The sequence below is a fragment of the Schistosoma haematobium genome, chromosome 2 (assembly GCF_000699445.3).
Source record: "Schistosoma haematobium chromosome 2, whole genome shotgun sequence".
Taxonomy (NCBI): domain Eukaryota; kingdom Metazoa; phylum Platyhelminthes; class Trematoda; order Strigeidida; family Schistosomatidae; genus Schistosoma; species Schistosoma haematobium.
This window is the reverse complement of record NC_067197.1, coordinates 30007170-30019549: the sequence shown is the minus strand read 5'-3', so window position 1 is coordinate 30019549 and position 12380 is coordinate 30007170. Positions and strand designations below refer to the sequence as shown.

Genomic DNA, 12380 nt, shown 5'->3' with positions numbered 1-12380 from the left:
CTTATGGATGATTTGGCTAGGGCGCAGTGACATTTCACTAGCTCTACAACTCTAATACCTAATTTGAACTCCATACACTGATTCTCAGCCTGATTTTAATATCTGCACCATGAATTCTTTTGTTTCTCATTGTTTCGACGGTTCGCTCTAGATTAGCTGTTCCCTGTCTCAAATTGTTATTACTTAAGGTTCTGCACGACTTGTTTCATTATTGGAATGGTGAGGAATACCTAACTTGTCGCGGTCAGTTCAGTCCTTCAAGGCCAGTGTCCGGTTTTCTCAGTTTAGAAGCTACTGTCTTAAGCTATTGACGTCAATGGAAATGCAATGATTGACGATGTATAGTGAATTCAGTAGCAACCCGGGATCTTCTTCACGTATGTTTGTGCTTTGGAAGATTTTATTATCACAGAAACTACTGCTGTCATCCAGGTTTTTGAAGATATCTCCTCGAAGATACTTAAAATACGTCTACTGGGTATGTTATTTTTCGAACGCCTAAATATTCGAGTAGCAAATGAGTTGGAAACGCTGAACAAAAGCATAAGCATAACAGGAAATTCAAAGGCTCAATCCGACCTTCTGTATGCTTTTTGTTTTTTAAATGTCTGTTGTAGTAATAAAAGAGAAAAAGATGCCCTGGAGCTAGTTGACGATACCAAAAACGTGTTCATTAACCTTTCAAAGCAGCCTTTATCGGATCAGGTATGGTTTTTCCTATGGTTTGGATCAGCTCTAGATAACGAAAATTCATGTTGAGAAGCTCAAAGTTGACTTTCAGCGTGTGCTTCATCGGTTTCAAAGAACTCAAGCTGTGAGTTTTCCTGGAATCCTTATTTAGGGTTTCAGCCAGTTTTGGGGGTGAATTTTTTGTCGTTCAGCATTATGCTAACAAGTTAATAAATACGGGTAAAATTCTTTAGGAATAATAACATTTATTTGCTAAGATGTCTGATGAAAGCTTTTTGAATAGTTATTTCTTTATATGATTCTCGACATATAGTTCTGTCCACGTTTTGCTGAGCTCTAAAGTGCCAGTGTTTTAATATCAGTACAGTAAATTCAAACTATGTTCAGGTCTCTACTGAGAACTGTACACTATACTTGCTGTGAGATTGGGGATATAATCCAGTTATTCATGGCTTACAAGTGTCAAATATTTATTCAGCGTCCTAATTTTTGTTTGACGACTATCTAAATGATTTTCATTTGGTCCTTCATTTGCGGTTGCCCTAGGAACGTGGTTACATGTTCAGTGCAGTGTGTTTCATTTCTGTTTTTAGAGGACGTCATCTATCCTTAAATTTTTACTAAGATTGCAATCGTTATAATCAAACTGTCACATTGATATCTCAGCAGCTCACGGTTTATTTACAGAAGTCTATAAACAATATATCTAAGTAAATATTTAGGTCATTTAATCTGGTGGCAAGGACATAACAGTTAGTAACAGCCTACAAATGGTTGTTTCTATTCAGCGAGCACTGGTTTTAACGAAAGGACAAAGGTTATTTCTATAACTTCAGGTAAACTAGTTTTGTTGAACAGCACAGAAAGCTCCCATTTGCACTCATATGGTAATTAATTGAGGTTCTTGTATAGAAAACATGATAAACCATCTAGATATCTAGCTCAAACTTAGTTTGTTGATCATTCCTCCAATTTTATTCAGTTCCTAGAACGTTGGTTCACTGTTGCCTACCACTAATATTTGATTTTACTTGAACTTAGTGTCTCCCGCCGTAAGATATAGGTTTTTATGAGTCTGATCTAAAAAAAATAACATACCAGCATGTTTTACCACTGGCAGTAGTTTTTCCTAAATTATGGGGTGGTATAAGTGCTTTTAGGGGATTTTCGTACAAAGTGATAATTGAGTGGCATTCATCAAAAATTTGCGTTGTTACCACTAGTAGTCGCCTTTGTCCCCTACGTACTAATTTAGTTGGTTTACTCGAATTCAACCTTCCTGAGTTAAATTACTATAATAGGAGTCCTCTAGTTGAATCAGTTTACAAAAGGCGATTTCACTACGTAAAAACGATTAGAAAATTATTCTGATCGAACTGAAGAAAAAATAACGGTTTGTTTTGCGTTTTCCTGTAAAATGATGCTGGAGTACCTGTGGGCTTTAATATATAAGATGACATCGTCAATAATTTAGTTCCTGCCCTTAAAAGATTCACAATTCAGTGCATAAAGCATCATCTATTTACTGGAAAGCAATATATTTAGAAAATGATTCAGGCTAACTAGGTTGAAATTTCCATCAAGCTACCAGGTACATAATTCTATTTCCGAAATTTGTGGTTAATGATTAAGGTATGCAGTAGGGGCTGAACGTGCCAGGACTCACTGAGAGTATTGAGGTATAGGACAGAAAACTGTTCACGGTAGTTCTAATCGTTCATAATTCTCATTTTGTAATGCATTCACTTTGTATGTTTTTAGAATGAGTGTCGGGTTTGGCTAATACACATTATTATCAAAATATTGACTGACAAGTCTCAAAATGTGATAAATACCAGCTGATCTGATAAACAAAGCATAGCAAAACTGTCTAACGTCATGTTGTTATGACTGTGAAACATACTTGGGTATTGTCTGCTACAATTAATGCTATAACAACAGATCATCATTTCAACAATACATTCATCATTACAGTTGAATATAGAAAGAATTAAATAATAAAGGACTAGAGTATAGTTCTAAAAATTACTAGAAACTAAAGCATAAAAATGACGAAACGTTTATAATTCTGGGACTTTTCATTGTGTCTAAAAGCGTCGTAAGAACAGTGATTAATAAACCTTATCGTGTATGCTTAACAACGGCAAATTTTATGGGACATTTAAATCATGAAATACGTGGTTTAACCAGGGAATACTTTGCTGAGCTGGATCATTGTATATAAATGTAATCATACGATAAGGGGAACAATGCCATTTTATGTATGAGATTATGGTAATAAAATCTGCTACACAATCTTGCAGATATCTGTTTGTTAAAATGAGCGTAGTAATTTTAATTGAGAGTTGTCTGGTCAAAATATAAAAAGGATGCTGGTCGATCAATAAATGTAAATGAAATGACAGCTAGTAACTTCTGATCAATAATATAAAAGATGATAATCATTAAAACCACTTAGTGAAATTAAAGCCATCACAAAAAATTCGATTTAGCAGAAATTTTATTTCTAACTTCAACTAATCCACGAAATTGAGCGACACATCCACCATTGTCTTCAGTGAGTTACTATCTCACAACAGACCTGATTGAACTCCACTGGTCACTACTTCTCACTAGAACTCCAGGATATACCTCGTGAAGCCAGTCACTAGTGAGCATATGTTGGCTTCACGAGGTATATCCTGGAGTTCTAGTGAGAAGTAGTGACCAGTGGAGTTCAATCAGGTCTGTTGTGAGATAGTAACTCACTGAAGACAATGGTGGATGTGTCGCTCAATTTCGTGGATTAGTTGAAGTTAGACATTAACACCGTTGGATGCCGACTCAATGGTCTAGTGGTTACGTGCTCGCGCGCGAAACCAGTAGCTCCTGGGTTCGAGTCTCGCAGGGGGCGAGGTCGTGAATGCGCACTTCTGAGGAGTCCCACAATAGGACGAAACGGCCGTCCAGTGCTTCCAGGTTTTCCATGGTGGTCTAGCTTCAAATGACTCATGATCTTAACCATTGAAATTACTATAATATCCACAAAACCCATCTAATAGAAATTTTATGCTTACAGTTTTAATCTTAGATTATGATCTTTCAAGGTTTCTATAGCGTTAATTACGTGCAAGATAGTTCTATCACCTGAATGTTTCATGAAATCAGTTGGAAATTGTGATAATGTTACTACCATCTGATTCTAGTGTAATCGGACAGAAGTTATAGATTGTGTAAATACTTCATGTTTTTTAAACAAAGTCTCGTATTGACTAGTACTGGAAGATGGAGTGTTTTGGTTTCGTTGTTTGTATCTAACTGTTATAACTTGTGAACGCCGATTAGAGAGCAGTGACTTATCGATCGGAACAATGACTCGTAAAGCCGTATGAGCAGCTTAGAGTTCTGGTTGGTTCTGCTTTCTGCCTAGCCCAGCCTGTTAAGTCCAGAACACCAATCTCAGCCTCTGCGTATGAATCATTATATTTCAAACGTACTGAGTTTATATACCAATCAAACAGACCACAACATACCAATAAAATATGAAACAACATTTGTACAAGAATTATCCAGATGTGGCTGTGAATGAGGGAGGCAGTGGCTAATAGACAGGGAATAGTTCAAGAATGGAAAATCGTATAATAACAGTTCATAGGTTAAATAAAGCTTATGATAAGAGAGACATGAATATGAATGGTTTAGTTAATTAACAATTATACGGTAAAAATATACGTATAGTATTAGTCCACAAATGGGTCCCAAAAATTACCATTCATTTTTATCGGGGCATAACACTAACGGAGAAAAATAACAACCACTTCCCATCACAACCTTCACAAATGTGATGTTCTTTTTATCGTGACTGGTGGTGTGATACTGCTCATTTGGACAAATTGTCTTTTACTCATGTAAACGTACTACTATCTAAGGGTCAGTACAAGGGGATACTCGTATATAATGTAAAACGACTCGTGGAATTGCGGTTAAGAGCAGTCACATTCTTTAAAACAGTAATTCTAATAGTTTTCGGAATTAAAACATCCCAGTTATATGTATTCTTTTTAATACCACTATAAAGCTTTTTGTAAGCCCACTTATATTGTACGATTTCTGACCATTCCTTGGCTTAGGAAATCAAAAGGCGACTGCTTACTGAAAGTCGTCCAACTTCCTCAATTGTTGGAGATTTGATTAATTTGGATTCAAGTGATACTGATGCAGGCCAGTTTATTCAAGCACAAATCTGCACCTCCCAAGATTATGAAGTTCAGGAATTGGGACTAGCGTTAAATCAGGAGGATCAAATGCGTTCTATAGAGGTGGGTTTTTAGATTTGCACTTTTAACAAACCTTCAGGTGTTCTGACAATGAGTTCCAGTCAGTGTATTTGTAAAACAATACTAGTATTGTATAAGAAATGTAAATCTGTAGACTTAGTAATACCGCGTATTTATTTCCTGTCCTGTTTACATGAATTTTCTCGTGTACGAAGATGTTTCCGTAAAAATTTTCTTTGATGCTATATTCCAACTACGTACAATTTTAGGTTTAATTCATGCATATTTTTCTCTCAGTCTTAAAATTAATGCTTCATAAATTCTCACATTTAGCTTACTGAGTACTTTATTCATTGACGGATACTTTAAGACATTCGAGTCTTCGGACGATATAAGCACCACATCTTACGTGAACGGCTCATTCCTATTGTAATATCATCACGAATTATTATTGATTTAACTAATATGTTGGGTTAGGCATCCAAATGCAATTTTAAAGCTTCATTTTTAGTGATGAAGGATCTCTTGAAGTGCTTTATGTAATTAGAACATCGTTTTAATTCTACCATATCCTTTTAATGCTTATTTGCTAATATTCACTATTCTATTAGCATTAACGTCCAGTCTGTTGGAACAGATCAAAAAGCTAGTGGTTGGATTTACATAGATGCTAAAATCACAATATCACCTGGATATATATATATATATATATATAACAGTATGGCAACTTGAAGTATAAAGATAAGAGAGATGGCCTGACCAGCTAGCAGATGACAGTTTTCAGAATCAAACATTTGGTTTTTGTTGTGAAAGATAAGTTATTTAATATATCTCTCAACGTTCCCCAGCTGCAAATGTATTCGTAATACTAATCTATGGAGTAGGGACTATTACAGTGGCCCGAAGTTGATACTGCTGAATCTCAGTTAGGCTTCCTCATCAATTTCTGATTTGTTTTTGTTTTACAGTGTTATTGTTCCTTAGATGTCTTGGTCAAGCAAACTAGCTATTTAAGGGTCAATGATTCTGCTGTCTCATTGATTCTAAACTCTTACATTTTGTTCTGTTCTGTGTTGAAAAGAAAATATTTAAATATCACTATGTAATGTGAATGTGAGGTAACATGATATTGTTCACCATACTTAGCATTATTGATTTGGAGTTTGGTGATTGATTGAATATTTATTTCTCATATGTAGGTGTAATTTCTAGACTACGCATACAATTGTGTGTACTTATTTTCGGTTTCTAAACTATATGTTGTTTGGTTGCAAAATGAAAAATTCTTCGGACGAAAGTTCCTAAACTTAACTGCATTAAAGTGTGTTCAGATATATAAGTATATGTAATACTTTTATATCAATCTATTGGAAAAGCATGTTTCTTATTTTATTAATGAGATATCAAACTTCTTTTACTAACTTGTCGACAAATCAGCCTCAAAGTAGTTGTTTAGAAATAGCTAGACTGGCTATTAAAATTCCCAGCTATGATCTTTAAAACCTTCCGGAGCACTGCTAATTAATCAGCTATAATGTTTGGGAAATCTGGGAACTTGGAATACTGTATTTTATTAGTATTCTTTGTTGTACCATAATTCGGTGTTTGTTTGAAAGAAGTTCACTGACACAGAATCACCTTCAACTTTTAAGTTAACTTAAAGGTTTATGAGGCAGTTAAACATCGAGTAAAGATCTAAACATTGTTGGTGCAATACATTGGCTTGATTTACAGTTACCGAACTCTTTGTTCTAAGTCACTTTTATCTTTTTGGTTTAGTTAACTATTCATTATTGTCGACTATTTAACATTGGATATGGCATGTGGGTCATGAATGCACTAATTTACACTTTTTTGTGACTCAATGGTTTATGCATACGGATCTCATTAATTTAAACACTACTCCTCGAACTATAATTTACTGAGTAGTATGATTGATCTTCACTTAATGGGTAATATTCACAGCATTACTAGGACGAGGTAAATAAGTCGCGAGGTAAAGTCATTCAAAACTGCTTCTAGGTTCAAAAGAAGCAATATAAGTGGAAGTTTGAAATTTGGAAAAGTTTTGTTCAGTTCATTTAACTTTCGGTGATATCGTTGGAGATTGTTCATATGTATCATTTTTGACATTTTTTCTGGGTTACATGTAATCGACAGTGTTGTTTAAAACTTATTTAAAGAATTATAAATAAGAACTTTTGTCTAAATTTGGACGAATAGTTTCACAATATTTGGACGCCGAGTTAATGTGAGTCATTAAAGAGGGAGAACATATATTTGTAAAATCTCAGCGAATGAATTTTAAGTAAATCCAACGTTTCGCCTGGCAAACTGGTCCAAGCTTTTTCAAGGAAAATATAATCAAACAACAAAATTATCGAATATAAATAAGTACATGGTTCTCTGGTTTACTGTATACTGAATAAGTTATCCAATCAACGTTAGCAATGTTAAAGTATGTATTCACATTAGTGTGTAAAAGATAAGTGGTGTGAGACGAAAAGTGTTAAGATAACATCACAATTGACTGATCACTGAGTGGTGATCAATGTCATGCTTGTCTAGTCCTTATTAGTGCAGATCGAATGCTATCGATCATGTTGTAATGTGGCCACCAGTCTAGGTGATTCGACACTGCGGGCACTATGTATTGAGATTAGATGGTGGTTGGAGGTAGTCAACAGGAAACCCTGGACACGGGTTTCGTGCTACTTGGCACTCGTCAGCAAGGTGTACCTGTAATCTTGAGGGAACTGGTGCTCCCTGGCGGATTCGATCTCGTGTCACCCAGCTTCACAGTCAGAGACTTTACCACTGAGCTATCCGAGCCGCGACTGACCTGTAGGACTGAGATGTATTCACAATTGATTGATCACTGGGTGGTGATCAATGTCATGCTTGTCTAGTCCTGTGTGTATACGTAAGTGTTGTGAAAAGAAATTTCATTCAACTATATATTGTCTTCGGTTTGTGTATGTTAAGAAAAACATATCATTTTATATATGAAATGAATCAAAATGTCACAGCATGCATTAAATGAAGATAAATAAATAAGTAAACAAATTAAAAGACTAAATTCAAAGAGGAATGTATTTGTAATTGAAAGATTGTGTTATTTTAATGTTCCAGTCAATTGTTTGACATATTCAGATAAGCTAACTGATTCGAAACCGTTGATTAGTTAATATGATATAAACTGATCAGATGGAATAAGAAGTTCAGGTTCACTTATTAATTATTAGTTGCCATGGGACAGCTAGTTGTATTCCATCTCTCCTATTAATACTGTTTGAATTAGCCCATATATGTATGGCTTCGGCTGTTAGTCGTTCTTTGTAAGAATTAAATCCTTTTTGAATGATTCTTGCGCCATTGAAATCAACTGTATGACCCGATTCAATCGAGTGTAATGCTGTCGCCGATTTGTTCTCAAGCTTTCTTACATCATCCGAGGATTTAGGAATGTGCTTTAAACACAGTTTGTGTTCCTTCACCCTCACATTCAGTTGCCTTGATGTTTCACCTACATACGTTGCATTACAATCATTACATTTGATTTCATAAACACAATTCTGTTGTTCATCCTTGTGTATTGGATCTTTGATTCTTACTAGTTTCGATCTTAGACTATTGTTTGTTCGAAAGAATACTCTTATATTTTGAATAGTTAAAATCCTTCTTATCTCTTCGGAAATACCTTTACGGTATGGGATCACGACTGTGTTAATCCATTCTTTTTGTTTAACTCCTTTTTAATAATATCGTTTTGTTCTTCATTCTTAATTATTCTTTTAATAAAACCCTTCGGATAATTATTCATCATTAGTGTGGATACAATTAAATTCATTTCCATTTCTACATCATTTGGTTCAGTGACAAGTTTCTTGACTCTGGTGATCAAATTTTTGGCTACTGTCACTTTGGTAGAGTGTAGACGTGATATGTTTTTCTTAATATACACAAACCGAAGACAATATATAGTTGAATGAAATTTCTTTTCACATCACTTACGTATACACACAGTTTGTTATCTTAACACTTTTCGTCTCACACCACTTATCTTTTACACACTAATGTGAATACATACTTTAACATTGCTAACGTTGATTGGATAACTTATTCAGTATACAGTAAACCAGAGAACCATGTACTTATTTATATTCGATAATTTTGTTGTTTGATTATATTTTCCTTGAAAAAGCTTGGACCAGTTTGCCAGGCGAAACGTTGGATTTACTTAAAATTCATTCGCTGAGATTTTACAAATATATATTCTTCCTCCTTATTTAAAGAAGTTTATACTGCTGGTAAAATGCGTTTATGGTAAAGGAGTAGTAGCTGTACAGATTTCAACTGTATGTTACAGGTAGATTGAAATCGCTTCTTATCTTTCTTTCTACGAACTAATTCTTTCTTCCTGTACTATGTCCTTATATGCAATCTTTCTTTTATATATTATCACCACTGAATTAACCACTTCTATGAATCCGGCTTTCATCTTGTTGTGCTAATGAGGTATGGCAATTTGGACCGATGCACATATGTGCATGGTCTTACGTTGTAGCTGACTGAATGATATGTTATGGGTTTGAACTCTGCTCCGTATACGTCAGTTTAAGCAGTCGGATCGCATCACCAGCTCTTACACAAACGGTGTGGCTGAAAGCTGAGTACATAGACTTATACTTGATAAAGACATCAAAATAATTCTGAGAGATTTCTTGTGTCGCAATTGAATTATATCATGAAATGAAAATGTATGTATGTAATTTATTACAATAACAATTTAGTATAACATCACATTTGTGGATTGTCTTTAACTCTCCTGGATAGAAATTCATCTGATATTGTTTCTGCATTATAAAAAACTACTAATTCATAGAAGTGCTAACATAGTTTGTGGAAACTTAGACTTCAGTCAGTCAGCAACAACGTAGAACTTCGTAAGTACGTACAACAGCTATAGTTGCCATGCCACATTAGCACAGAAATGCAGTTGCCGATTCAAATCCCGTAGTAGTAGAGGTAGTAAGAGTATAAGCAGTAATCGGAAAGATTAGAGCTTAAAGATATTATTCAAGGGGTATAATCCAGTGAAATGAATTTGGAAAGAGAGAAAAAAGGGACATGAAGTATTCAGAAGATTAGAATTTGGGAGAACACAAAGAGTGGATGCACCTGCGTCATTGCAAACGATTTTGAGCCATGTCATTCAAGGTCTCTAACCATCGGTTGCTATCGTCTCGCGGATCCCAACCAAGTAGTTTATACCTACCAACATGGCTCAGTCCACTTGTCAGTGACTTCATGGATTTGTGCCATGTTTTGGTCTGGCCGCCCCTAGCTTTCTTCCAACCTACTCCTATACCACTGAACATCGCACGTCGGGGCAGTCGGTCGTTGGGTATACGTAACACGGGTCCCGGCCATCTCAACTGATGAAGTTTCACTACTTCATCAATTGGTTTGCCATCCGTACCTAGTACCCGTTTCCTAACAACTGAGTTACTTATTCCGTGGTCGCAAGATATACGAGCAATGTTTCGAAGACACCTATGATCGAATACTAGTAACCTACGAATATCCTCTACTCTTACCGGCCATGTTTCACTGCCATAGAGTGAGGTAGAACGAACTGCTGCGCAGTAAACCCATCCTTTGGCTGGTAGACGGATATCTCGCCTACGCCATAAATGACGCAAGTTGGCAAGAGCTAGTCGAGCCTTCTGTATCCATGCTGAGACTTCGTCACACACCAGACCACAAGGGCTGATGAGACTTCCAAGATAAGTGAAGCGGTCGACACACTCAACTACTTCATTCCCTATCATTAATTCGGGTGTCGATGCAACCCAATCCTGAAGCAATATTCTGCATTTCGAGGGGTAGAATCGCATCCCGAACATGCTTGCATTGTTGCTTAGAGTGGTCAGAATACTCTGCATTTTGTCAGCATCTTCATTAAATAGGACTGTGTCATCGGCATATTCTAGGTCAAAAAGTGGATCTCCTGGTAAAAGTTCAACTCCTGGAAATTCAGATGAGGAAAGTGTCATCTCTAAAAGTACGTCAACGACAAAGTTGAACGAGAATGGAGATTGTGGACAGCCCTGACGAACACCACTTGAGGTAATCATTTCTGATGACAGTTGGCCATAAGCTCTCATTCGGTCAGTTGTATTCGAGTAGAGAGCCTTTATAAGGTTAATGTTCTTCCTTGGTACTCCTTTCAGTGACAAACACTGCCACAGAACCTCACGATCAACAGAGTCGAATGCCGCCTTAAGGTCGAAAAATAATACTATTGCGGGACGTCTGAATGTGTGTCTATGTTCTAGGACCTGACGTAGTGTGAATATCTGGTCTATACCTCCACGTTCAGGTCGTAAACCAGCCTGGCTTTCTCTAGTCTGCTCTTCACGAACTTTGGTAAGGCGTCGAAGTATTATTGAAGCCGATATTTTAGACACTGATAGTCAAATTGACTTCTCACAAGAGGATTTTTTCCTTTCTTATAGAGTGACACACTTAGTGATTGAGACCAATCAGATGGGATCACGTCCAGTTCTCAGATTCTACATAAGACCCCAGTCAATCTCACTACTAATACTGGATCGCTCTCCTTAGAAATCTCAGGGGAAAACCTGTCAGGGCCTGTTGCTCTCCCTCACTTCAGATTTCCTGTAGCTTTTTTCCTCTGTCTTTTCCATGTCTTTTGCTTTCGCTACCCACCACTATACAGGACCATTGCATAGGCTTCTTATCAACCTGCGCCTAAGCTGATTCCACTCTTCGTCATGCTCAGAGCCAGATGGGATGAGTTTTCGGGCATCTATCAGTGCGGTCGATGCTGCTCAGATCCAGTATTTCTCCCTGACCTTATGGCTTACCGTACTAACAGATACCATTGCTGTTTTCACAGATTTTCGGATGTCATTCCAAGCTGCCTCGGGGTGGGCATCACTTACATGGATGCCTAACTGTTTTTCTAGCTGTTCCTAAAATATATTCTTAGCTTGGCTATCATCAAGTAGAACCCTAAGAGGTTCCTTTGCAGCGTCTTTCCTACGTCCAGTAAGACGTAGACGAATACGCGCTCGCACTAGAGCATGATCTGAATCTAAGCATATGAGACTGTCTACTGGGATCCAGTCTAAGAGAGCTAGTTCTGCCGAAGGACCCAATGCTTTACCTACACCAGCGAGGCCACGGGAAGTAGCATCATGGCTACCAGATACACGAAGCCTGAAACGAAATGGTTCTTCATTTTGATATGATGAGGTCAAATGAATGATGCTACTCGGATCCTGTATACGCGTTTCGGAGATGCAGCATGCATCGATGGCGCGAGATTCTTGAGACCTAGCTCAGGAAACTTGTTGTCCTACTTGGCACAGTGTTCGGACGTTAAAAGCTCCTACATGTAGTTTA

The 12380-nt window shown here is 36.8% G+C and overlaps 1 protein-coding gene across 4 annotated transcripts in view; it reads left to right on the top strand.

The window, feature by feature from the left end:
- The first annotated feature begins 237 nt into the window (after positions 1-237).
- STX7_1 (Syntaxin-7) overlaps positions 238-12380 on the top strand; it is a 40764-nt gene continuing 28621 nt past the window's right edge. For 2 of the 4 annotated variants that reach the window (XM_051214883.1, XM_035731995.2), the window contains exons 1-6: positions 238-377; positions 413-478; positions 515-584; positions 618-705; positions 740-814; positions 4800-4988. In XM_051214883.1, coding sequence (XP_051068067.1) covers positions 338-377; positions 413-478; positions 515-584; positions 618-705; positions 740-814; positions 4800-4988 — 528 coding nt within the window. In that variant the 5' untranslated portion in view covers positions 238-337. Of the gene's footprint in view, positions 378-412; positions 479-514; positions 815-4799; positions 4989-12380 lie in introns of all 4 variants that reach the window. The other 2 variants (XM_051214884.1, XM_051214885.1) reach the window with 2 other exon arrangements.